Genomic DNA, 25,538 nt, shown 5'->3' on the forward strand with positions numbered 1-25,538 from the left:
TCGCGTCTGCTCTAGCGGGGTGGGCCTTCTTCCGCGTCTCGCCGCTTTTACCCATGGCGCACTTCGTGCTGATGCGAGGGTGGCATATGGCCTCGAGCAGCTTCCTTCACTTCGCTGCTTCAGCTGCCATTTCACAATGAAGGTATAAGTCTCCCACTGCTCTACTATACGGTAGAGACTGCTCACATACCCTCCAGGACATTCTTATCGGCGACAGGTACCGTGTTGACCGCAGGATCGGCGCAGGAGGCTTTGGCCTCGTCTATTCTGGTATGCCGCTGTCCCTCGCTACTCCGACTGTCGCTGACCTGCTAGGAACCGATCTCGAATTGGGCGAGGAGGTCGCTATAAAGCTTACACACGTTCGAGATAACCCCGAGGTGCTCCAAAGCGAGAAGGAGACATACGAGGCGCTATCCGGGGCGGTCGGTATCCCACAAGTACGGTGGTTCGGGCAGGAATGCGATTACTACGCGCTTATCTATGACCTCCTTGGTCCGTCGCTCGAGCATTTGTTTAACTATTGCGGCCGAAAATTTTCGCTCAAGACCATCCTCCTCATCGCCGACCAGGCCATCTCCCGAATCCAATATATCCACTCGAAGGGGTTCCTCCATCGCGACATCAAGCCGGATAACTTCCTGATGGGGATCGGCAAGCAGGGAAACACCCTCTATACTATTGATTTCGGCCTCGCCAAGGAGTTCTCCGATGTTGAGCGTCACAAGAATGCGGAGGGTCTCCCGCTAGGCGGTACCACACGGTACGCGAGCATCAACAACCACAACGGCCGCCGTAGGTGCCCAATTGCAATCCCATCTGATTGTTTGCTAAGTCGCGGGGAAGAACAGTCTTGGGGGGACGACCTAGAGTCCCTTGGATACGTCTTCGTGTATTTCGCCCGCGGCTCTTTGCCATGGCAGGGCCTGAAGGCCGCAGCGGACGAGAAGGAGAAAAAGATCAAGGAGAAGAAGGAGAGCCTATCGGGCGAAGCGCTCTGTGACGGCTTTCTCCCCAGAGAATTCGCCACGTACATCGACTATACCCGGTCCCTAGGTTTCCACGACAGGCCCGACTATTCATACCTTCGGGGGCTTTTCCGTCATCTGTTCCACGCCAAGGGGTTCAAGCACGACAATGTCTTCGACTGGACAAAAAAGATGTTCGACGAGATGCAGAGCAAAGTTAGTCCGACGGTACCTTCGATACAGGAGCCGAAGAGACTGGCGCGAAAACCGAAGAGACATAGGAAAAACCTACGGCAGAGAGGTCAGGGAACTCCAAATCCCAAGAGGCCGATAAAAGGCCTGCGCCGTAAGGGCCGGGCTAGCACGAGAGCGCGAGTGGTAGGAGATACGTTGTGTAGATGATGGTTTGAAACGTGCTGACTCGATCATTTACGATTTTGGTGACCCGACGTCCTATTAGTGATCGGTATCAATGCGTCTTGCTCGGTGAGCATCCCTTTTTCGTAGCTGTTGGTAAATAAATCTGTCTCTTTGTATGGGGACACGGGGTAGCATACTTAGCCGGAAAAGTCTATACTCTCCCGAGCTTAGCCGAAAACTATAGTCTACACTAGAGCTATAGTCGTTAAGTACCCCTTAGTGCCGCCTTTAAACCGTAGATAAATATCTAGAAGAGTAAGCTAATTCAAACAAAAATAGGACTGTCGTAATGGTAGCGAAGGTTGGCAACGAGCAAAAGTCTGATTACTAGCTCCCTATAGCATTAGATATGTCTATGTAGTTAAAAGTGTCCCTAGCCTTAAAGAAACAGCAATATAGCGCTACTAGGCATCTTATATTATAATATATATATACTATACATTATAATTGTCTTGGGCTTTGACGATATGTGCCTTAGCTAGGCGTTTCTGCTTACAAGGCTTGACGTGCTGAAACCCAGATCGGAGGCTGCGAGAGCAATGAGCGAGTGGCAAGAAATCGTCCAACAGGCGTCAAACTTGCTGGATGGTTCTTCTTCTGAGCTCGAGGCGTTGGTGAAATTGATGGTCGAACGAGACCCAGCAGACAGGATTTCGCTGGGCAGCCTAATTAGTTAGTTATACGATCGTCGGCGCTTGCGTCAAAAGGCGAGCCGGAGCGGAAATAATTTCACAGTACCTTATTTCCCGAAGCAAGGTGACAACAGAAGCCGGTCATCTCGCGGCAAGCGGACGACGCTGGATCATGCGCCAGGCGAGTAATCAAAACTGCGTTCAGTACAGTGAACGAATGTCAATCAACCCTTTTGTTTCCGAGGTGCATGTCTGTCACTACGGTTAAGGTTGCGATGGCCAGTGTGTCGAACGCTCATAAGACTTGGATTTCCGGCCAGACCGCCACCCATCAGCACCAGTCATTGCTGTACGGCGATCTCGAGCACCTGTGGTATCCACAGCAAATATGAATGGACATTTGCCCCATCCGAATTATCCCGTCGACAGCGAATGGCGTTGGCCGTGGTGCAAGTTCAGATTGCCTCCCAACGCACTCTTTACCACCGTCAAAGAAACATATCAAGCGATCGAAGGACATGTGCCGTACCAGATCGCAGAACGCGGCCCACCGATCTGTTCTCGTGTCGTTTTTACCGTGATCATTGCTCGAGTCGATGCTACGGCTTTTGCAGTCGTGATAGCCACATATTGGCTCAAAGAGCAGCACCGACTCCATCAGGCAGCTCGTCTCTTCCCAAGCGCTTTCGAGATCGCACACCCGCTGGTCTCTCCGCTTCGTACGGGACAAGCGGAAAGTCGACGACGAAAGGTTACAGTGAATATATACGAATCTGGGACTACACCGTCGAGGTAAACTCAGTCGTGACGATTCAAGTGCCAACGGGGATTGCGCGGTGGCTGAAGGTGTATTACCGCAGTTCCGGACCCCGGACACTTCCTGTCCTCTTCCTCTGCCCGAGGGCACCAAGACAAACATGATGTAGAAATAACCCAATTCAGGACAGGAAGGGTACTGAGACTTAACCGTGTCTATCCGCACCGCCATTAGCGGTATCTACTAGCTTGTTCGAATTTCTTGAATGCTATATCGGCAAACTCAACACACTCTATATAATTATATGATATTAGTCCTAGCACCGCCAAGGGGGGGGGGGGGGTATCCTCTTGTGGAACCCGTACTTTCTCGGCGTCGACTGGCTACTGCACCCTTGTGGACAGCGGAGGAATTGACCAAGAGCGGCATGCAGCATGGGTAGGCTCTGGGGTGCTTACACTCCAAATAACGTTTAAATATTAATTACACAACACTCTACTGGTCATCCACGTCATTACTATAATACTATAACGTTTTGTATCGACCGCGTTTTGTCGAAGGAGTATGGTGCTCCTATACGCCATGGTGATGACCTGTTGATGGTATTGAACAGAGCAGTACGTAGGTACGGTTGCCAATTCAGCTTGTGAAGCGTGAACCAGTTCATTGTTCGGTCTGAACATGCACAAGTTTGCGCACCTGAGTGCCGGGTTCACACACCTCAGTGCCGTTTTCCCATGTCCTAGAGCCCGTTCTTCTCCCTCATGCTGCTTTTCGACTCCCACGCGTGACCTCCATCGCTTTCCACAGCCAACAATTCGATTTCGCTTCACTTTGCCCCTCCATCTGCGATATTAAATGCCGAGTGTTGTAGGACATCCCAACTGCGCCTTAATTACAGTAACAAGAGGATGTGCATATTCATCCGGTACATTTGCCCTTTTTGCAGGGCTCCCTGCGGCAAGTCGGCCATCGTACGCGCCCATGACGGGAGCATCTGTCTCGATGTTGTCGAGCTGGAACGGTACATGAAAGCAACACATTTCGAGAATTGGTTTTGTAGCACCGAAGAATGCGCCTACAGCAAGAAAAGCCAAAGCATGGCCGAGGCCGAGGAAAATGCTATTCTTCTGGCAAACCGGGCGGGCAGAGCACTTCGCGCCGAAGTGGCGACCGAGGACAGCAACGGTGAGCCCGGGCAATACAGGTGTGATCAGAAGATGTGAGTCACTGACCATGCAAGATCCGTTTAGACGGCCATAACAAACCAGTTGAAGCTTCAGCGCCCCTTGGGCACGCGGCGGAAGAAGAGAACCAGGGAGAGGTCTCAGATGGCGAGGCCAATGCGACCTGCGACGCGTCTGTGACATGTAACACTGTAAGGGACAATGCCGCACCCCTATCGCGGGTCCCTTCGCCGCAGCCATCACCCCGATCGCAGCCATCATCGTCACCCCAACTGCCCACACAAGAGCTGGTGGCAGCCATCCCCGACGAAGCGGCCCTGCCCGCCGTCGACACGGACTCTACCGATTCCCACTTCAGGCCCAAGACAGCGGCACGAGTCCGAGAGCTCCGCGACGTGATCGCCTCGTATGAGACTAACGACAAGACCAAAAAGTGGTACCCCGAAGAGGAGGAGCTCCTGCGGATTCTCCGGGAAAGCGAGTTGTCCTACCACCGCGTCGCCGTAAGTGCATCTTTCCTCCAACAATTCAACCATTAAGCCTTGATCTACTAGAAGCAACAGCAGCTGATCCAAACTTTCAAATAATCCGATTACGCGTTTCAGTCGTACCTGCCTCGTCATTCTGTCGGTGCGTGCCGCTCCCGGTTTGTATGGCTCAAGAATCGCCAGTCACAACAAGAAAAGATGGCCTGAAGACCCTCTTCCTCTCCGAAGACATTGGGATCCACGAAAGGGCGGTGCCGTTGATCGCCTGGACAAGATGGAAATTGAGAGGGAAGGTGATGCAGTACGTGTCCGTGGACAGGTTCATCATGTAAGGTTAGATTAGATAAGCCCTGTGGATGCCTGCAAACGGTGGGTTCTTTGTGCCCATCTACTTCTTATACAGAACCACAGGGCCAGCAAACGTTGATAGAGGACATCGATCTTTTGAACTATTTTGACTACTACAACCAGACCTCCATCAGAAGGTAACCAACCTATAGAGCTGGTGCCGCCGTGGCATGATCGAGACTTTTGTTGGGTCGAACAAGACGAGGGTTGAGCACAGCCTCGATCTTGATGTCTATTACGATTCGAAGGAGTGATTAATTAATTATCATGGGGTCGCCCATTAGTTTACTAGAGGGAGAAGTTACGACGCGGCCGCGAAGAAACTGCGCCCGGGTGTGACACCGAATGGAGATTGTTTTTCCATCCCATCTCGACGCGTGTTCTATCACCGCGTTGCTCATCGTTTCTTTTCCGCGGTCTGTTCAGTCTCTAGTTCTTGTGAGAAACTGAGTTTCGAAGACTGACTGGCATCAACCTCCCAACTCCTTACATCGCTTGTCTCTGCCCCAAAGACTCTCTCATTGAACTCATCATCCACCACCACCACAACCGCCACCAGAACCACCACCACTACCATCAATCATCATCATAATTATCCATCATCCATCATCCGTGATCTTCTTGTTTTCTACCATGTGCATCCGAATCGTCTTTCTCTGTCCTTCCTGCCGAGCTCCTTCGGGCCAGACGACCACGATGCGGTTGCATGGTCCCAGATGCTGGGACCGCGCTCTCGTCGAGCGGCTCATGCAGTCCCAGCACTTCCATCCCGGCTGGTACTGCACGACTCCGGACTGCGGTTACAGCAGGGATAGCCAGGAGCGCGATGCCAAGGAGATAAAGCAGATTCGATCGAATCAGGCTCGGAACGACACGAGCAGCGACGCCGACGACGAACTGTACGGTATGTCAGAGTGAACGATCACTCACCATTCCGCCTTTTGCTCGTTCCTCGCCCCAAAGACTAATTAACTCTTTCAAAGACACGGATGACGAGAGAGACGAGGCGATGGAGGACTCCGAGGCAGACGCGGACACAAAACCTGCCAATCCGGCGTCCGGGGGCCTTGCCAACAACCTCCTGCCTGGCCCTTCAATTTGTTATCCGTCTGCGAAACCGTGTATGAAGAGGCGTCATAATGACATTAAGGGTGGCAGTTACCCTGTCAAGACCGAACCCGCGGATCCAACGACACGTCCCCTGGGCCGAGGGCTCGGTACCCTTCACCATGGAGCAAAGGGGGTTCGGCGAGACAACCTTGGCACCGCCCGGCCACGACACCGAGGCAGTCGCATGCCCGTCGGCCTTGACCGCCCGTCGAGAGACCGCATCGGCGAACTGCTTTCAAGAATCGCGCGCCATGCGGACGCCCATCTGGAGAAGTCGAAGTGGTTCGAGGAAGAAGAGGAGCTCCTGGAAATCCTCCGCGCTCACAAGGTGTCGTACCGTCACATTGCCGAGGTCAGTATTAGCTCGTGTCCCAATCACTAAAGATGTGTTGAATGGTTTTTTTTTTTTCTCCTTTCATCTTCTGCCGTCTTCTTCCTTCCCTTTCCTCGTGGGCATTAAATTAGAAGAGCTAATTAATAATCTCCAAACCTGTTCTTCTCCATGGCAGCACTACTTGGTTCGACACACCCACAATGCATGTGCAACCCGTCTGGTGATATTAAAGGGACGCCGAGCTGCTCAAAAATAAGCGAAGGAATAATTACGTTGTATGACATTGGACTGCCCTCGCTGGCAGCTGCGGGTGGTAGAGTACATCAAATAATATTACTACGGATTACTCCGAAGGAGGTGGTTACAAACCTGACATTGCGAGAGTATATGTAAGATCTAATTAGGAGAACAACAATCTGATATCATGGGCGATGAGTCAACTAGACTAATTATCCGAGTGTGTTCTCACTATCTTCGTCACGGAAACATGATTCATACGGCCCATTCTTGATCATTCATGATCAGGACTATATGAAGTCACTATCTATATCCTAGATCTCTTGTTAGTTCGAATTCCCAAGCGGTGTGTTGATGCTCTGCCACTCCTCTACCTTCGGGTGTCTTTTCAGGACTCAAAGCAACCATGACAACCGTGAGGCCGCTGCCCACCCCCCCCCTTTTTCCTTTTTCGGAGATCTTTTTACATCTTGAGAATCTAGTTCTGTTCTATTATTGATTATACCCAGGACTCGGACGCAGTCTTTTTCTTTCATGTATGGTTCGGAGATAAAGAAAAGATAGTTAAACTTTATAGTTTTCACACTGAGTAGACTCGTACCCCCGACCGAGTCTGTGCCCCTGTTCGTAATGATGCCGACGGCTTCGCAAAAACACGGTTTCTCAGGCTCACCCGCGCGAATTCAAATGTGGCCCGGCCGGGTCCGGTTGAAGGAAGTCAGCTAGCCAGTTTAATCGCCTCAACTTTCTCAAGTTCAGTTGTTGTGCTGCACACGTTCCCCGTTCAACGCTTCCATTAACAGTTTCGCATCTGGTCCGCCTCTTTGCTTCAAACCTACGCAGCAACCTTGATATTTCCAGTCTTCTCCCCTGAATCATCATGTGTCTCAGACTCAGTCGAACCTGTCCTGGCTGCGGCGTGGTCGCCGACTCGAGCGAGACCGATACCTGCGACGACCCGGCGAACTGCAACGGCTTCGCGACGTACAAGCTGCCCCTGCGCCGCGAGCACCACAACGAATGGACCTGCTCCACGCCCAGATGCCCCTTCAACCACGAGTACGTGTACGATCTCGAGCGCGAGTATCTCCGGGTGAGGCTCGCCCAGAGGGAGGGCGATATGCAGACTCTCACTCCTCATCTGACTCTCGACGGTAAGTCTGCGCCTAATTTTCTGCCCCATTCTGCCCTCCAGACGGCGAGGACGGCGCTAACGTTTAGTGATTACAGATCGCGATATCCTTGATGATGACTCGGGCCCTCATTCGGGCGCGCCGGTCAACTTGGTTCCCGAGCGGCGCGACGGGGCGGCGGCCGCCGCCGCGGGGAACCAGCAGGCGCGGCGGCGCATCCGCGCCACCGAGGACGTCAACATCAGCACGCTACCTTACGCGGCCCAGCAGCGGATCCAGCACCTCGTGGCCAACATCGCTGCAAGGCGGCCGCCGGCGCCCCGGTACGCCCGGCGCGGCGCCCCGCGGCGCAGGGCCGAGAGGTGGCTCCCCGAGGAGGACGAGCTCCTCCTTCTCCTGCGCAACAGCGGGATGGGCTACAGCCAAATCGAAGGCTACTTCCCCTGGCGCAATCAGTGGTCTCTCGAGCGGCGAGTCACTACGCTTAACCAACGGAGCTAAAGGAAAACAAGAGGGATTCGTTCGAGCGCAACATGTGCCCTGTTGGCGCCCCACTTCCCACCCCGCCATTAGTCAGCCCCGAAGCCAAGCGAACCGAAAATCTCCATCTCCCCTACCATCTATCCAACCGCTCCTCCGTAACCATCTCAGACCATCCACCCGCAGAAATGTCGGGCAAGCGATCTCGTTCCCGTGACGTGTTCGTCTGGGATCTGAACGACAATGAAGATCGCATTCCCTTAGGTGGCTTAGTCCTTACAGCTGGCGTTACCAATACGGACTTTCGCCAAATGCTCGACATTCTTATTACGTCGGATGATTATATCGTCCAAAACGAACATGGAGACGAAGTTCTACAAGATGACCAGCCCCTTCTCCCCGGAGATTATTTTATCATTGCAGACGAGGTCAAGGTTAGAGTATCTACCAGTTATTAAGTCTTTTCTAACATTACTATAGGTCAATAACGAAGTCATATATACGCGAGCGTGCTCTATCGCTTCGGGCACTCGAGTACAATCGTTTATAGGACAAGTCCAAGCTCGTGACGGTCGTTGCGTTGTTTCGAAAGTCGAAAATGCTCGAGCTGTAGATGGACATTGGTGGGGATTTGAAGCCGCACATATCTTCCCACTCGCATACGAACAACAATGGCTAGAGAACAACTACAGCCGTTGGATTACAATTGATCCACCTCAAGGGGGCAAGATCAACTCTGCACAGAATGGCATCCTCCTCAAAACTAATCTACATCAACTATTCGACAACTATGCGTTCTCTATTAATCCTGATGTAAGTTTCCTTATTATTATTTATATATTTTATTCTTACTAACTTATAAACTTTTAGAACGGATATAAGGTTGTCTATTTTGTAACGGACTGTGAGCAAATGGCTGGGAAAACCCTTGATAGTCGCCTGCTCGACGATCCCCGCCGTCCGCCGGACTCGCTCTTCCGCTGGCATTTCCGCCAGGCTGTCCTTACAAACATGAGAGGGATAGGAGAACCTGCTTATGAACACGATTTCCCGCCAGGCTCAGATATAATGGGGGAGATCCAGGCCGGCCCCAAGGCTGCTGAGCGTATGGAATTTGAGCTATTCGACCGACTGGCCCACCATGTAGAGATTCTATAAGAGAGTTCTTGATATGTTTGGCTGCCTTCTCTAAATTCTCGGGCGTCAACGGTTGCTACCTACCCCTAATTAATTACCGTGCATGAGTCATGGTCTGCTAAAGGCTCTATCCCCTTGGAACAGGCGAGCCACGTTCTCGACCTCTATTCAACTTATAATTGATCCCGGCGGGATGTAGTCCGGCAAACACAATACCGAGTTGAGATTTGAGAAGACGCTATTTATGGTTTATTAATGATGCCAACTACATCTCAAGCGCAGGCAGCAAGGCATATCTATCACTCTAGCAATGGCCCTCTCCCCTGCTCCTCCAGCTTTGCTCCCTTGCCTCCATAGTTAGGCGGCAACCTCTCTCCCAGCTTGGAGACCTTGCTGTCTCCAAACTCGGCCGCCAAGTTCTGGCCGTTGGACATGGGGTGGAACTTCTTGATGGTCTTGGGGGCGACAAAGAGCTTCATGAAGGTGTAGATGAAGCCCATGATGGCGGGCACGTTGACAAAGAACTTCTCCTTGAGCAGCTCCGGGTAGTTCTGGGCGAACACCTTGATGGTCTCTTGGCTCGCCGACTTGACTTGGGGCGACTGGCGCAGGAAGCTGATGGACTTGTAGTCGTGCACCTGGAAGATCTTGTACGGGTCGTACTCGGCCGTGATCTCCTTGGTCGCCGACGCGATGTCCAGCTCCTGCAGGGCCAGCTCCATCAACGCGACCCTCCACTCCAGGAACCTAGGTGGATGATTATTAGTCAGATAAGCAAGGCGGCGGGCACTGTCAGCGAGGCGCGCCTGTCCGGCAACCCCACCACCTCGGGCACCGTCGAGGGGCTGCGGATCGGAGCGGATAATACTCACTCGTCCAGCTTCCCAAAGGTTTCCTCGATGGACTTGACGCCTCCGTAGATGTTCCACGTGAAGACCTCCTTGCCCTCGGGCTCGCCGGACCCGTCCTCCAGGTAGCGGGTGACGTAGCCCAGTCCGTCAAACTTGGCCTTGCTGAAGACCTTCTTGACCAGCTCCAAGGGTTTCGTCTTGGCTCGCCATTCCAGGGTCTTGGTCAGCTGGTCCTTGGCCTTGGCCAGATCGCCGTCGTTGGCGTTGAGATACTTCTGCAGGACGATGCGGGTGGGTACGTGGCTAGAGGGGTCCGCAAGCGTCACTCCCCAGATCTCCGGGTGCCCGCTTGCTCTTGCGGCGGCCCACAGCTGACCAATGGGCGTCTCCGACGGGGTGGATTCCTTCTTCTCCTCCTCGGACGTGGGGGCGGACGCGGCGGCTTCTGTAGCGGTGGCCGGGGCTGCCGGGGCCGCCTGGGCCTCCGGAGTGTCCGAGGCCTCCGGCGCTTTGGCGGCGGGTGCGGTACTCGGAGTAGCATTGGTCCCTTCCGCGGCTGGCGCCGATTCCGGAGCGGCCCCGCTTCCGGCCGGGGTTGAGTTCTCTGGTTCCTTCTCGGCAGCACTCATTGTGACAGGATCCGATAACTACCTGGGGCGATGTCTTTCGCGTCTGTAAGCGTTACAGACGAAGTTGAGGCCATCGAATGGTACGACGGCCGGGTGAGTTGAAGCGAGCGGGGGATTGCATGTTCCGATTGTGTTCCTGGCGCGTCAAGTGGTCAGCTGTGGGTCCGGGTTTTGCCGATGCCTGGGTCAAGTCTGGGCAGGTTGCAGTGCTTTCACCTAGGGAACGAAGCCAATGGCCCGCGCCTTCCTGAGGACATCGCATTCCTCACTTTATGACTGGTTGTCCTCAGGTCGCTGCTTCTTTATCTCCTAATCCGCATTGTTCACCGCGCGAGAGACCGTAATTACAGCGTTCAGTGGTTGTTTGGCTTGGGGGCATGTAGGTAAACTGAGACTAACGGATAGTTACAGCTTCCAGGTTTGCAGCTTGATTTTGCAACACGGTATTATGCCGTACAGCTTGGAGCAAGCCGCACATCCCCGGCCTCCATTGACCACCGGGATGGCCGGGCCATTCTTTGGTCCTTGGATCAATGAATGCACGAATTATGCAGTTGGCGGTGGAAGGAGGAAGAGACAGCGGGCAATGTTTCACCGGATTTTTGGACTGTGTCTTGGGTTGCATTCCGGCCACTAGTATTGTTGCTGGAAACGCGTTGACATTGTTCAGCTCCGCCCTATTTCGCTAGGACTGCATGCAAAGGTGTGGTCCATGCCACGCGAATTTGATAGCGCTGTTGATATTGTTCCGATGTGTTGGTAGCATTTTAGGAGGTTGCACGAACCGAGAGAGGGCAAATCAGAGCCCTGTATTATGCTCACTGATTGATTAAGTGTCAAAGATAATTAGGTATTCCTGCCATCTCAGTCTGCTCCTGGTGAAGTTAGAGGGAACTTGGCGGCAATATTACCAAAGGAGATCGGCACGTCATTCAGCTTTGAGAACGTATCATGATCCTGAAGATGCTCCCATTACTCCCGGTGTGGCTCGCCCTCCATGTGGGCTTGACATTGGGAGCAGCACACCCCAGAGCCTTGGAACATTCGGGCCCGGCACCGCAACACCTGTCGCCGTTTCAACTGAGTGGCGACCTCTCGGATCGGCGAGGTCACGGCCGGCCTGTTAACATTGATCTCTCCGTGTGGAGGAAAGGTCAGACGGAGCTGCAGTGGTACGGCGAGATCACGGTCGGCACTCCGCCCCAGAAGTTGTACGTTGAAACCGCTGATTTAGCAGATGACCCTGTTTCGTTCTTCTTCTCTCTCTCTCTCTCTCTCTCTCTCTCTCTCTCTCTTTTTTTTTTTTTTTTTTTTTTTTTTTTTTTTTTTTTTTTTCCCGTAACGGCCTCCCACTAAATTAATAATCTGCTCCACAGCAAACTCATCTTCGACACGGGCGCATCGCTGATGCTGATCGCCCAGAAAAACTGCACCACCTGCGGCGACCATCCTCTCTACGACCCGGACCGGTCCAGCACGTTCTCGCCTCTCCCCGGATACAGAGGCGAGGTCACCTTTGGCGACCAGGGCGGCGGGACCATCTCGAGCCCGGAGGTGCAAGGGGCCAACTGCACCGTGGTCACCGACACGGTCCGCATGGCCGGCCGGGGCGCGCCCAGCGAGTTCATGATGTGCGACAACTACTCGTCCGGGCTGCGCGACCAGCCGCCCGACGGCATCTTCGGCCTGAGCTCGACCCCGTACGCCGTCTGGGACCTGACCGCGGGTGGCAACGCGACCGCGTACACGCCCGCGTTCTGGAACCTCGTCCGGAGCGGCCAGCTTCCCGGCCCGGAGTTCAGCTTCTCCTTCGTCCCGGACCGCCGCCGCGCCGGGGTGCTCACGCTGGGCGGCGTCGACCGGTCGCAGTACGTGGCCGGCACGCTGAGAAAGATCCCGCTCAACTGGGCCCTGTCCGCGTCGCGGTGGCGGTGGGTGGTGGATGTGCGCGGGGCCCGGGTGGTGGTGGCGGTCGGCGGCGGCGGGGGCGGCGGCGGCGGATCCGCGCCGCTCGCCAACTCGACCGATGCCGTGGCGCTGGTGGACACGGGCGGGGCGACCATCGTGACGCCGGACCGGGAGACGACGCGGGAGCTGTACGGGCGCATGTCGGGCGAGATCCGGCCGCTCGACGACCGCGGCGCCTGGGGCGCCCCCTGCGCGGTGCTGGACCGCGCCGCGCGCGACGTCGTCTTCCGCGTGGGCAGCGCCGACCGGCACGTCGATGCCGCCGTCCGCAGGGAGTTCGTCAACGTCGGCGAGTTCCCCGGCCGCCCGGGCATCTGCCAGGGCGTCTTCACCGACCCGGAGCGCGTCGCCCGCGAGCCCATCCGCGGCCGCCCCGCCTGGATCTTCGGCACCCCCTGGCTCCGGTCCTACTATACCGTCTGGAACGGCGCCGATCGCACCCTGGGCTTCGCCACCCCATCATACAGAAACCGGAACTAAGATCTGTGGATGGCAGCGCGATAGATTATCAGTTAATTATCAAAGGAAATCCGCTTGGCGATGGCAGCTCAGCTTGCGCCTCGTTGTTTATTTGCTTTGTTTTCTCTCTCTCTCTCTCTCTCTCCCTCTCTCTCTCTCTCTCCTCCCTCCCCTCCTTTTCACTTTTTTTCATCATTCCTTCCTTTGCACATTTTTTGTCACGTAGTTCTCTCAGGCAATTAGTTCGCTCTGTGCCTACCTTTGATTGTTTGAAGGGGCTAAGGCCTGCTGATAGGCACGCGGGGCCAAGGATTGGTCGCCTGCCCTTTCGGTGTGGCCCCCCTTTTGACTCCCACGTGGGCTCTGTCCACTCCGCCTTGATCAAGCTGCGTGACAAGTGACGGCAGCTGATCGCAACAACTCAAGCTCATGGGAAAACGCCTCTTAAATATCATGCCCTCGGCGGCATGGTCAGACGCAATTACTCTCTGAGGAGGAGGTTGTAATAGGGACTCAGCCGCTCAAAACCCAGTTCGACAAGAAGCTGCGATGAATGACACTCTCTCAGGTGCAAGTTCTAAACCGAAGTATAATAGGGGTGGACTGCATCAGAGAAAGAGAAAATAGAGAATGAATGCAACATTTAATTAAACCTCTCTCTCTTCCTCGTCCGAACTCACTTCTCGATATCTATCAGCTTAGCCACCATCTCTCACAAGCATCGCGTTTGTCGTTCTTTTGCTTTGGTCGGCTTATCCTCGCAACTGCGTTCATTTATTACCATCCGAGGAGATAACTTCTGTGTGTCCTACACTCGCTCTCGACAATGATTCAACCGCGCGACTGGATCGAGTGGATGGACTGGTGTCCAATCTGCCAGCGATACGCCACCTTCTATACCTGGCGATGCCACTATTCCCACCGCTATGCCTACCACTGCCGGCACTGCGGAGAGGACGTCTCGATCTGCCTGTGCGAACGCCGGAGACGACGGGCTCGACGGCACCGTTCCGGGCGCTTCCGAATCCAAGTCTACGCCTGATTCGCCCGCTCGCTCTTTTGATCGCCTAGTTGGATCACGACTCGGTCGCAAAAGCTGGGACTCACGCCTTCACATTTCTTGTTCTTTCCATTTTCTGTTTTCTTTCCGACTTTTTGTGTCCCGCCAAAGATGAAGCGCGTCGGAAATTGGGCGACGAACTGGCTCTATGAGTTGTGATTGCCCGGGCTTGACATCCTTGTTAATTATGTCACCTCTGTAAGCACCCGTGTGTTGCTCGCTATTGAATACCAGCTGACAGATATACTAAGAAAGTCAGAAAGCCTGTTTCTCTCGCACTTGTTTGTTTTTGGGATGCTAGTTTCGTGGTGTTTGTCATGCTGACCATTTTTTCCCCTGTCTATTCGAGTCTGATTTCCGAGTCGTTTGCCAGCTTCTGTTCGAATAATATAGCTCAGCCCTGTTTTCCTGTTTCTGAGCTCCTAGACTTCGTTAGAGTCGGTTAAGTGATCCCTTATATGTAATTAACGTGTCATATGTTATGGATGTTGGTTTCCCTTGACAGCATACACCATGTCGTGAAAGGGGGGTGTATCCGTCTAGACGTATTCGCTTAGTGACTCCAGAGAGGCGCTATTACAACTTAAAGTGGCAGTGGTTCGAGCTCCCATCCTCGAAGGGCCATACAGGCCCTAAGGAAGCTGGAGGCATGGTTTTTGAACGGAACATGAGGCTGAAATCTCACCAATCTTGATGTGCAACGATGCTTGCTTGACCCGATCTATCAGTGCCGGATCTCTGGAAGAAAGGGTGGGGAGGCAGGGGGAGGGGGTAAGCAAAAGAAGATAAGACACCATAAAGCCCAGTATTCTCGAGCCGCCCTCCACCATTCCCATATCTCTGATGGCTCACGGATTTGCCGGGCGTTCCATGCCTTTCAGCCGACTATTGACATATTATTGCTATTTGTCTGGCATGGACATAATTGCGCTCGGCAACAAATGCTGTGAATCAGCATGTTTGCGTAGTGTTCTGTTGCAAGGAAGATGGTAGAATAATTAGGTAACCTAGGGATCCCGGGTACGCAGGCCGTGTGTTTCATCCCAACTGCAGTGAACAGCCGCCAGTGAACACTGTTTCCGGTGCCCTGTCTTACATTTCGTGTGCGAAATATGTCACGTTTTAGTGTTCTTGCTAAGGAAAGGATCAACAACATAGAGTAGTGCAATTGTCAAGATTGGATCCAGACGCCCATCACAGGGTAGCCACCTCGACGAAGCTTTATCCGCTTAAGAGCTGCTGCCGTGATACGAGGCAGGGATATCCTCTCTCGTTCCCGTCATTGCCCCCCCCCCCCCCCCCTGAGTATCCCTCGCGACCCAGAGGCGTTCCTGTAGCCACGACAGGCGGCGTGTGAAAACACGCCTACGTCTCGGAACTGCTGGGGCGATTACAACATCGACACCAACTACTACGAAGTCGTTCCCGACACTGGAGGTCCGCCCAAGGAGTTCTGGCTCTCTGTTGTTGAAGGGCCCTGCTCCCTCGACGGCTTCAACCGGACGTGCACGACCTTCAATGGCACCGTCCCCGGGCCGACCATCATCGCCGACTGGGGCGACGACGTCACCATCCATGTGACCAACAACATGGCGTCCAACGGCACGAGCATCCACTGGCACGGGCTGCGCATGCCGAACAACACGCTCAACGACGGCGTCCCCAGCGTGACCCAGTGCCCCGTCGCGCCGGGCCAGAGCATGACGCACCGGTTCCGCGTCGCCCAGTACGGTTCGACCTGGTACCACAGCCATCTCGATCTCCAGTACGCCGAGGGCCTGTTCGGCGGCACGATCCTGCGCGGCCCGACGACGGCCGACCACGACGAGGACCTTGGCGTCCTGGTCCTGCAAGACTGGGCCCACGTCGAGGCCTTCGCCAACTGGCACGTGGCCAGGTTGCGCGCAGCGCCCGTCATGCAGAACGGCCTGATCAACGGCACCAACTCGTACAATTGCACCGGCGGGAGCGACGTCAGGTGCGTGGGCGGCGGCAAGAAGTTCGAGAAGGTCTTTGAGCGCAACAAGAAGTACCTACTCCGGCTCATCGACGTTGCCCTCGACGGCGTGTTCGAGTTCAGCATCGACGGGCACAGCCTGCAGGTAGTGGACCACGATCTCGTGCCCATCGTGCCCTACACCACCGACAGCGTCCAGCTGACCATCGGGCAGCGGCACGACGTGATTGTCGAGGCTAACGCGGAGCCGGGAAACTACTGGCTGCGGTCCGGCTGGAACACAACGTGTGCCCGGAACGGGAACGCGGCCGACATCACGGGCATCGTGCGCTACGACGCCAGCAGCACCACCGACCGCCGACCGAGTCGGAGAGCACCGTCACACTGTCGGATTCTTACCTCGGCGAGCCGCCGGCCAAGACCGTGTCCCATCTCTCACTGGACGTAACCAACATGCGCGGAGGCGTGGTGTACGGGAACATGAACTCCACGCTCGCCATCGCCTTCCGCCTGGACAGCCCGGGCGCCTGGCTCGTCCACTGCCACATCGTCTGGCACGCCAGCCAGGGCCTGGCGCTCGAGTTCGTCGAGAACCAGTCGCGCATCCGCCAGACGACCGCAGTACCCGGATGTACCGCAAGACGTGCGACTCCTGGGTGGCCTGGACGCCCATCTGGGCCCAGGAGGGCTCTGGGGTATGAGGGAGTGAGAAGCCATTGTCATTTCTAATCACCCCAGGTGATATCTGTTGCGAGTAATTAGTTTCCATTTGCGAGGGTGGTTCGGGATTCGGACAGGCTTAAACTGTGAACTGAGAGAGATAGACCGGGTTGTGGAGCTTGGGGGTACGGGATCCTCTTCTGTTTGTATAGATTGGACTAGACTTGGGCTTGTACACAACTGTAATAATTAATCAGACGTACTATCATCTGCAGCATAAAGTTCGCTGCCAAAAAAAAATTCACAATTGCTCAAGGACCGAAGATTAGAAAATTGGTATGGCCCCAACGGCGACGCACTCACCCACTGCGTGGCCAGCAACGTAACCTTGAACAGTCTGGTACTGCTTTTCATCTTTCAGTGCTGGTCGATTCTTGTCGCGTCGCAAGACAGGGTACCTTTTCTCTCGCATTTGGACTTTTTGGCACAGTAAATTACCTTAAATAGCGGTCAGTGGGTTGTTCTGGGTCCTTACTACTCCGTAAAGTAGAGGAGAGAGCAGACCCGCAAACGGAAGGAAGATGGAGGTCAGACAGCCCCCGACGGGCAGCCAACTGTCAACAGCTGCCGAATTGAAAGCTTGGCGCAAACGCGGTCTGCAACCGTTTTCATTGGGAGCGTTTCCGTCGCGTCAGTCAATACTCGAGCAACCGCTTTGCTCGACGTGTTAGACTGAAGCCAGCCATGAGCCGGATCTCGACGGCGGAACTCAGCAGATACCTGCTGACGGGCCGGTTCAGCCGCCGGGGCTGTCTGAATTCTCGCCTTTCCCGGATTGCACCTGTGCGGCAAACGAGCCTAAGTAGCCAAGGTCGATCGTTCGGCACGAGCGCCGAGACGGCGACAGCAGCCCCTCCCAGTGCGACTGCGGCGCCCATCGCGCCCATCACGCCCATCACGCCCCTCCGCAAGCAGCTGAAGGAGCAGGCCAAGGCCCTCAAGGCGTCGGGGAAGAAGAAGAAGAAGAACAAAGCGGACAACCAGACGGTCCCCGGGTGGGAGCTGACGGTCGGCATCGAAATCCACGCCCAACTCAACACGGCCCGCAAGCTGTTCTCGGCCGCCGCCACCTCGTTCAACGACAAGCCCAACAGCCATGTCGCCCTCTTCGACGTCGCCATGCCGGGCTCCCAGCCCCTCTTCCAACCCGAGGTCCTGATCCCCGCCGTGCGCGCAGCCCTGGCCCTGAACTGCGCCATCCAGCCGGTCAGCCGGTTCGATCGGAAGCACTACTTCCACTGGGACCAGCCGGCCGGCTACCAGATCACGCAGTACTACCACCCCTTTGCCCGCGACGGCCGCGTCGTCCTGCACGCTCGCGACGGCATCGCGCCCGAGGACGGCGACCGCGTCGAGATCGGCATAAAGCAGGTCCAGATGGAGCAGGACACGGCCAAGACGACGGCCCAGCCCGGCGACGTGCACTGGCTCGACTTCAACCGCGTCGGCCTGCCGCTGATCGAGATCATCACGCTGCCCCAGATCCACCACCCCCGCACCGCCGCCGCCCTCGTGCGCAAGGTCCAGATGCTGCTCGCCTCGGTCGACGCCTGCGTCTCGGGCATGGAGGCCGGCGGCTTGCGCGCCGACGTCAACGTCTCGGTCCGGAGGACCGACCACGCAGCCGCCGGCGGGAAGCTGGGCACGCGCACCGAGATCAAGAACCTGAGCAGCTTCAAGGCCGTCGAGGACGCCATCATTGCCGAGCGTGACCGCCAGATCGCCGTCTTGGAGGCCGGCGGCGTGGTCGAGGCCGAGACGCGCGGCTGGTCCCTGGGCAGCACGGAGACGCGCCGCCTGCGCGGCAAGGAGGGCGAGGTGGACTACCGGTACATGCCCGACCCGGACCTCGGCCCGGTCGTCATCGGCGACGACCTCGTTGCCCACCTGGCCTCGTCGATGGGCGTCCTGCCCGATGCCGAGATCGACGAGCTGGTCGGCAGGTACGGCCTGAGCGCCAAGGACGCCCTCTCGCTCACCACGGTGGACGACGGCGCCCGGGTCCAGTATTTCTACAACGTCCTCGACGCGCTGGAGGCGCGACTCGGGCTCGACAGGACCGGCGCCGCGTCCGACCAGCGCCATGCCCTGCTCGCCGCCAACTGGTGTCTGCACGAGCTGGGCAAGCTCACCGAGCTGTCCTCCGACCTCGGCATGACCCCCGAAGGCGAGTGCAACGTGCCGTCGGCCGCCCTGGCTGCCATCTTGGCACACCTGCACCGCAGAGAGATCACGGCCAAGGTCGCCAAAGAGCTGCTCTGGGGCGCCTTCCGCGGGGAGGTCACGGCCGACAGCGTCACGCAGAAGATCGATGCGGACAAGCTGTGGTTCGAGGAGTTGTCCGAGGACGAGTACGCGCAGCTTGCCGACCAGGTCGTCCAGGGCGAGGACAAGGTCCTGGGCGAGTTCTTGCGCTTCAAGCAGGGCAAGGCGAAAGCCTACCCGCAGGGGAAGCTCATGTTCCTGGTCGGAAAGATGATGCGGGCTGGCACCGAGCAGCGGATGGATCCCGCTTCTGCCGAGAGGGTGTTGAGAGCAAGGATCCAAGACGTTTACTTGCCGAGATTAGAGGGCGGGTGATTGGCGATTGCCCTCTCCCGGGGACCGCCGTGTAATACATTGTGAAGAGACTCTTGGTTAGGATACCCACTCAATTTTCGTGATTGCCGCCCTGACCACATTCTCGAGTGGTTAAAACCACGCTGCGTTAGCCTTGACCCGGCTATAATTATACTCTATTACAAGATACCTAGCTATCTCTTGGGGCGCCCCTGGTTCATGTTGACTTTATGATCCTCTAGAGCCGGAACGAGCGCGAAGAGAAGAATCGCCACACGAGCTGTGTAAAGGTCTGCAGATTTACCTATGGCTCTGCGGTTAAGACGTTATTAAAGCAGTCTACATTGTAGAAGTATTAACAGCTTAGTTATCCTAGCACCGGAAATGATACTAATCTAATACAGTAAGTGGTCACAAGTCTAGGACCGCCCCTACATTTCCCAGCCACCTACATTTTTACTACCAGACTTTAATATAGGATATCTCAACAACCACAAATTGTATAGAAAAACTGTTTACATTAGATAGTAGCCCTGGTTCTAAGCTTCAATATTTTGTATACCACCCCCTGGCTTTTTTGACTACAGCCAGCCGACGTAGCATTCCCTAGATTAGCCTGTCAATTAGCCCCTGCTTAATAGCCTACCACGCCTCCCGTAGGCACTTAATAAACTCTTTAATATCTACCCTATTCTGCCTCAAATTCTATAGATCTGGGAATATCGTATATAGCCTCCGTTTGAGAGCTGCCTATACGTGTTTAATAGGGTTTAAATCAGGGCTGTATACGGGCCATTCAATCTAGGAAATCTTCCGCGCTAGGAGCCACTGTTCGGTCGATTTGGATATATAGATAGGAGCGTTATCCTGCTGAAAATGCCAGGTCTTATTATAATAAGGTAGAAGGCCCTCTTCTAGAGCCCTCTAGTATAACTAGGCTATATAGCTATAGTATAGAGTACTTAGATCCCTCTCTATAATGATAAGCTTACTCTAACTACCTATCTATATTGCCCCTTATACTATGATAGTAATATTTGCCTATATATAGTTCTTCAAGTTGATAAATCGGCGGTCGTACTTCTTAGAAGGAAAACGGAATACCTAGGTAGTCGGATTTGAAGTATTATTCTAATAGGAACACTTATTAGAAAAGATAATCTAAGATTATTAGAAATATCTAACAGAATAAGTATACTATATTTAACTTACCTGTATTAGTTTATCTGTTTTTCTAAGCTAATTATATATAAAGTTATACCGATCTTTTACTACCTCCTTTGACAAGGGAATCCTCCTTTTAATACGCCATTTCCATAGATAATAGGCTCAGAGGTATTATTAGATAATTAAAGGTAATACTTTCTTCCTAATTATATTAATTAGAGCCTTCTATACCATATGTCAGTTTTTCTTAACCATCAAAAGGATATACCATTTTTCCGAATATAAAAGAACCTCTAGACGGCCACTTCGAGGTCAGGACTCAAAAGTATAGTAAGATTTCTATAGTTTAATTATATAGTAGATAGTATATCAAGATATGCCAAAGAGGGTTACCAGGGATCACTCGCTTTGGCCAGTAGCTACAAGGCTATAAATAACCATTTAAATATATAGTGCTATAGCTCGATAGCTACAAATGACTATAGCTCGGACTAGCTACAAGATATAACACTATAGCGGTATTCGCGCTATAGGCAGCACTCCTAGACCAACTAGTACAGTCTATAGAAGTAGTAATAAGATACGTTAATTCTTCCAAGTACTAGAGGCACTTAGGGATACTATCTAAATATATATCTATAACCCCTAGCTTATTATCCCTATTAGTAGGTCTATCGGATCTAACCTACTAATAGCTATATACTATAATAGGTACTAGGGTTCGAAAAGAAAAATATAACGACCTATCATAACTTAGTAGATATATTAGTCATTTATCTATAGTAATAATCTTAGCAAGTGTCCCGTTTATCCTCCCTATTATCAAATCCGTCCGTCCCTTAGTCCTTCTTCCTAGTAGTTCCTAAGTTTACAATAAATGCTAACACTATAGACGGACGCTCCTAAGGGGGCCGCGTAAGTGTTCTAGCCCTAGCCTAGGCGTCCCTAACCGGGGTACGGTTACTATAGACCGTACTAGTAGCCCTCTTATGCGAGGGGCTCTCCTAGGCTAGTATGTCTAAGCGCAGGCGTTTCTAGCCAGTGGCCGCAGGCGGCGGTAGGTACGCTACCGGCCTGGTAATCGAGCTCGGGGGAGTACCGCGTCTAGTGGTAGCTAGTAGAGGTAGGCGAGCTATAGGCTCCTAGCTCCTAGAAGCCTTCTATAGTATAGTAATTGCTATCGTATACTTGGTAAGCCGGGCGATCGTTTCTTCTAGCTACCGTATCTTCTTATCTATTCCCTTCCTCTAGTTAAGGGTGGCTATATAGTTATTATTTACGATTATAGAAGCCTCCTTTAGTTACTCAAGTTCCTCCTTAACTTAGTTAAGGTCCTTTTTGACGCTACTAATGGCCTTATCTTGCCTCTAAACTATAGCCTGACCTATACTAAGAAAGTTAGCCTTGGTAGCTAGGTACCGGTGTTTAGTAAAGTCCTTGTTAGTCTTATTATCCTTAGTGGCACTATAGGCTATAGTAATGTATATAGATATAGAGTATAGGCCTTAGTAACTAGTTAGGCTATAGTAAAGGTAATTAAGTTTAAATAGGTAGCTATTAACTAAGGTATTACTATCTCCCTTTAATATATAGATATAGGCTACTAGTAGTTCCTTAGGCTCTAGTATACTAGTAGGTACTATACCGGTGGTATAGTAGGCCTTATATATATTCTCTAGCTTTTTCTTAAGGCTGTATATAGCTATATTAGCCCTATACAAATCATTGCTAGCCTTCTGGTAGAAATGGCAGATCTAGTAGCAGGTATAGATAAGTATTTCCTTATTATTATAGCATTCCTAGTAGGTATAGGTAAGGTAGTCCTTAATAGGCCTAATCGTTATAGCTATAAATAGATATAGTAGGCTAGACTTGATAATATTAATACTAGTAAAGGGGTTAAACTCTATACTAGTAAGGGTATTTTCTACTTCCTCGAGGCTATTAAAGGTAATATACGTATTATTAAGCCTACCCTAGGACTCGGCCTCCTCCTCTTCGTCCTTAGCATCCCTCTTAGTCCTATAGGCAAATCTGCTAGTAGGTACCCTATGTTATATATACCTAATAGGCATAGTAGGCTAAGGCGTAGGCTTAGGTAGTTAGAGTGTCGAGTCTAGCTATAATAAGGCCTAGGCCGTCAGGCTAGTAGTAGTATTAGCCGTAGTCTTATTAACAATTAATATACTTTCTTCGTTACGTTACTTGGTACCCTATAGCATGGCTATAGGTAAGCTAATATATGTATATAGGTACGTAGTCGTGTCTTAGGTAGCGTTAGTAGGGCTAGACTCTTAGTAGTCCTACTCTAGTTAAGCTATATCTGATTTGTAAGATAGGAAGTTAGTAGGCTCGAGCGTTAGAATTGCCTAGTACGTAGTTAGTAGTATTAGAGGCCTCTTCTTATTTACTATATCCTATACCTTGGTAATAGCAACCTTGATTAGCGATAGAGGGGTTAGTACTATATCCTTATCTATAGGAATGTCAGGGAAGGCATTAGCTAGCTACTTATACTAGTATACCTTGATTATATCGATAGGGACCTACCCGGTTTTACTAATACGTTAGGTATATATAACTATATAGGTACCCCCTGTCTTATATACTATATTACCATTAGTAGCACAAGGCTAGAATCCTTCCTATAGGTTCAAGGTCTTATAATGCTTAGCGAAAAATAGCGCTAGTGTAATATAGTCATTATCGCTATTAGTAGCTTTATATAGGTCGACTATAACGGAGGTACCTATAATAATACTAAATAGTATTACCTTTATATCGCCCTTAATCTTGATAAAGGCAAATTTAGCCTCTAAATAGGGAATCTTGGTAGCGTTATCCTTGTCTATACCATAGAAGGTCTTATAGTTAGCTATTATCATTTGCTCTCTCTATGACTAGTAGCTATTAACGAAGTAGTATATAGCTAATAGGCGAACTACCTTATACTTGCTCTTACTCGTATAGACCGTATTAATTACACTTCTAGGGACTTAGGCTATAGTGCCTATCTTACTATTATAATACCATTCGACTATAGTATCCTCTAGAAACTATAGGTATAGAGGGCTAAAAGTGTTATAGGTAACACTACAAGGGGCATTAGCGACTCGAGGGGGTATATACTATAGGTTATGCTATAGTATATTAGGATCTTCGCCCTCGAAGGCTATAGCCGCCTCTTTACGGCGTACTCGGACTAGGCTACCTATTGCCAGGTCATTATAGAATTCCTCTTCGGCACCTAGGTTAGCTATAAAGCCTATACCGCTTTCTAATATTATATCTAGGTTCTTAAGGAGATCTTAGATATTGCTATCCGCTAGGGTATTGTTTTCGCTTATAGGGCCAGAATATACGCCTAGTATAGGTATAGGTATAGCCTACGTCTGGTTAGATGCCTCTATAGCCGTCTGCTTCTTCCGCCGATTAATAGGCGTAAACGTGGTAACTAGGGTGTTGGCTGCTTCGGTTACTATTACTGACTACGATATAGGTATATCTTACTAGCTAACCGGAGGCTCGTTTCCGGTGGCTAGGGTTGCTACTATAGTTACTACTACTACTATAAGGCCTTAGGCGCCTTTAATAGCCTATTTATCGCTTTTTCTAGCCTTGCTTCTAGATTTAGCCATTATGACTGATGGAACTAAGCTGTTCTAGGTCAACAAACTTAGTAGAAGTCGCGAAAGAGTATAGTTTTCTTACGTATACGATAGAATGAAGTAAAAGGTAGTAGGAAAATACTCTCTAGGGCCTCCTTTTGATGGAAATGGAGGTATATAAGCTATAGGCGATAGCTATATAGTTACATTAATAGAAAAGGCTAGTATTAGAGGGTTTGAAAGTTAGAAAAGAAGGTAGTTATTAAAGAAATTATAGAAGAATTGAAGAGGTTCGAAAAACTGGAAAATAGTAGGAAATCTAGGGGTTTTTATAGTTTTTAGGCAGGGCTTTTAAAGATAGGATAAAAGAAGGCTTAAGTAGTTAGTATTTAGCTTTATTATACTAAATAGGTAGGCTATTTAGCCTTATTCATTAAATAGTTAGGTTATTCGGAGGCTAACTAAGCTAGCTATATAGTTTAAAGTAGCCTATATATAGCGAACAGTAGAGTTTGGAATGAAAGTAGTAATAAAGACAAAGGTATAAGGAATAGTAATAGGTTTTCTAGTATTAAAACAGATATAAGGAAGTATCCTATTAAAGGTCTATACTTCTAAGCGTTATTTAGCCTCCTCCTAGCTAGGTATAATACTCTAGGTCTAGCTAGAAATCTTCTACTTTGGAGGTCGGCCTCGTTTCTTCCTAGGCAGTAGCTAAATCTAATAGCGATTCATATATTCCTAGATTAATTCGCTAGAAGTGGCCTCTAGTTTACTCTAGGGAAGCTACTAGTTGTCTTTTACGTTAAATCTAAGCTAGCGAACAAGGTATTTAACCCTCGGGCGCTTCTTTCTATATATACGGTAGTTAATAATCTTCTTGATCCTCTAGTACTCCTTACCATCGACCAAGATTAGCTACGGCAGTGGTACGGTTCTTTTGAACGGATCGGGACCTTGTTTAACGCGGTAGAGTTAGGCGACGGATACGACCAGATAGACCTTCTAGGATTTTGGAAAATCCAGCTTATAAGCTAGTTTTCCTACCCTTTGCTTGATTTTAAATGGTCCTACTCTCTAGGCTAACCATTTCCTATTAGGTTTGCCAGGTAAATAGTATCCCTTATATAGCTATAGCTAAACGGTGTCCCTAACTTTAAATTCGGTAGGTATATACCTCTAGTTATACTATAGTTTAGCTAATGCTATAGCCTGATTAATCATTTCACTAGCTTCGGCCTAGTACTACTTATATAGGATTTCTGGGGCTTTACGCCTGCTAGTTCTAGCGGCTTTCTTGCTTAGGATATCTAGTACTAAGTACAATTT

General features: G+C 51.6%; 9 protein-coding genes across 9 annotated transcripts; 8 read left to right on the forward strand and 1 right to left on the reverse strand.

Moving 5' to 3' along the window:
- Positions 1-80: 80 nt before the first annotated feature.
- P884DRAFT_225453 (kinase-like domain-containing protein) lies at positions 81-1,612 on the forward strand. Its single transcript, XM_069439616.1, has 5 exons — positions 81-142; positions 198-270; positions 316-795; positions 847-1,346; positions 1,429-1,612. The coding sequence occupies exons 1-5, from the start codon at positions 137-139 to the stop codon at positions 1,429-1,431; spliced, it is 1,062 nt and encodes a 353-aa protein (XP_069296744.1). The 5' UTR covers positions 81-136; the 3' UTR covers positions 1,432-1,612.
- A 2,265-nt stretch (positions 1,613-3,877) lies between these two features.
- P884DRAFT_270406 (uncharacterized protein) lies at positions 3,878-4,551 on the forward strand (the record flags this gene model as incomplete). The annotated part of the gene is made up of 3 exons (XM_069442347.1): positions 3,878-3,965; positions 4,055-4,467; positions 4,531-4,551. 3 exons carry the CDS (start codon positions 3,878-3,880, stop codon positions 4,549-4,551), a joined length of 522 nt encoding a protein of 173 aa, XP_069296745.1.
- An 882-nt stretch (positions 4,552-5,433) lies between these two features.
- On the forward strand, positions 5,434-6,575 carry P884DRAFT_202449 (uncharacterized protein; the record flags this gene model as incomplete). The annotated part of the gene is made up of 3 exons (XM_069438432.1): positions 5,434-5,704; positions 5,784-6,262; positions 6,549-6,575. The coding sequence occupies 3 exons, from the start codon at positions 5,434-5,436 to the stop codon at positions 6,573-6,575; spliced, it is 777 nt and encodes a 258-aa protein (XP_069296746.1).
- A 786-nt stretch (positions 6,576-7,361) lies between these two features.
- P884DRAFT_300450 (uncharacterized protein) lies at positions 7,362-8,115 on the forward strand (the record flags this gene model as incomplete). Its single annotated transcript, XM_069444767.1, has 2 exons — positions 7,362-7,635; positions 7,712-8,115. The coding sequence occupies 2 exons, from the start codon at positions 7,362-7,364 to the stop codon at positions 8,113-8,115; spliced, it is 678 nt and encodes a 225-aa protein (XP_069296747.1).
- A 159-nt stretch (positions 8,116-8,274) lies between these two features.
- Positions 8,275-9,327, forward strand: P884DRAFT_225456 (HNH endonuclease-domain-containing protein). Its single transcript, XM_069439617.1, has 3 exons — positions 8,275-8,528; positions 8,575-8,907; positions 8,965-9,327. Exons 1-3 carry the CDS (start codon positions 8,283-8,285, stop codon positions 9,250-9,252), a joined length of 867 nt encoding a protein of 288 aa, XP_069296748.1. The 5' UTR covers positions 8,275-8,282; the 3' UTR covers positions 9,253-9,327.
- Positions 9,328-11,111, reverse strand: P884DRAFT_245017 (CRAL-TRIO domain-containing protein). Its single transcript, XM_069440403.1, has 2 exons — positions 10,104-11,111; positions 9,328-9,978 (listed from the first exon to the last, which is right to left on the reverse strand). The coding sequence occupies exons 1-2, from the start codon at positions 10,709-10,711 to the stop codon at positions 9,531-9,533; spliced, it is 1,056 nt and encodes a 351-aa protein (XP_069296749.1). The 5' UTR covers positions 10,712-11,111; the 3' UTR covers positions 9,328-9,530.
- A 551-nt stretch (positions 11,112-11,662) lies between these two features.
- Positions 11,663-13,159, forward strand: P884DRAFT_270410 (aspartic peptidase domain-containing protein; the record flags this gene model as incomplete). The annotated part of the gene is made up of 2 exons (XM_069442348.1): positions 11,663-11,922; positions 12,088-13,159. The coding sequence occupies 2 exons, from the start codon at positions 11,663-11,665 to the stop codon at positions 13,157-13,159; spliced, it is 1,332 nt and encodes a 443-aa protein (XP_069296750.1).
- A 2,025-nt stretch (positions 13,160-15,184) lies between these two features.
- On the forward strand, positions 15,185-16,965 carry P884DRAFT_270411 (multicopper oxidase-domain-containing protein; the record flags this gene model as incomplete). The annotated part of the gene is made up of 4 exons (XM_069442349.1): positions 15,185-15,187; positions 15,536-16,480; positions 16,522-16,776; positions 16,918-16,965. The coding sequence occupies 4 exons, from the start codon at positions 15,185-15,187 to the stop codon at positions 16,963-16,965; spliced, it is 1,251 nt and encodes a 416-aa protein (XP_069296751.1).
- A 550-nt stretch (positions 16,966-17,515) lies between these two features.
- Positions 17,516-19,636, forward strand: P884DRAFT_260587 (GatB/GatE catalytic domain-containing protein). The gene has a single exon (XM_069441472.1). It carries the CDS (start codon positions 17,560-17,562, stop codon positions 19,453-19,455), a length of 1,896 nt encoding a protein of 631 aa, XP_069296752.1. The 5' UTR covers positions 17,516-17,559; the 3' UTR covers positions 19,456-19,636.
- The last annotated feature ends 5,902 nt before the right edge of the window (positions 19,637-25,538 follow it).

Source organism: Thermothelomyces heterothallicus, assembly GCF_042370625.1.
Source record: "Thermothelomyces heterothallicus CBS 202.75 unplaced genomic scaffold P884_scaffold_14, whole genome shotgun sequence".
Taxonomy (NCBI): Eukaryota; Fungi; Ascomycota; class Sordariomycetes; order Sordariales; family Chaetomiaceae; genus Thermothelomyces; species Thermothelomyces heterothallicus.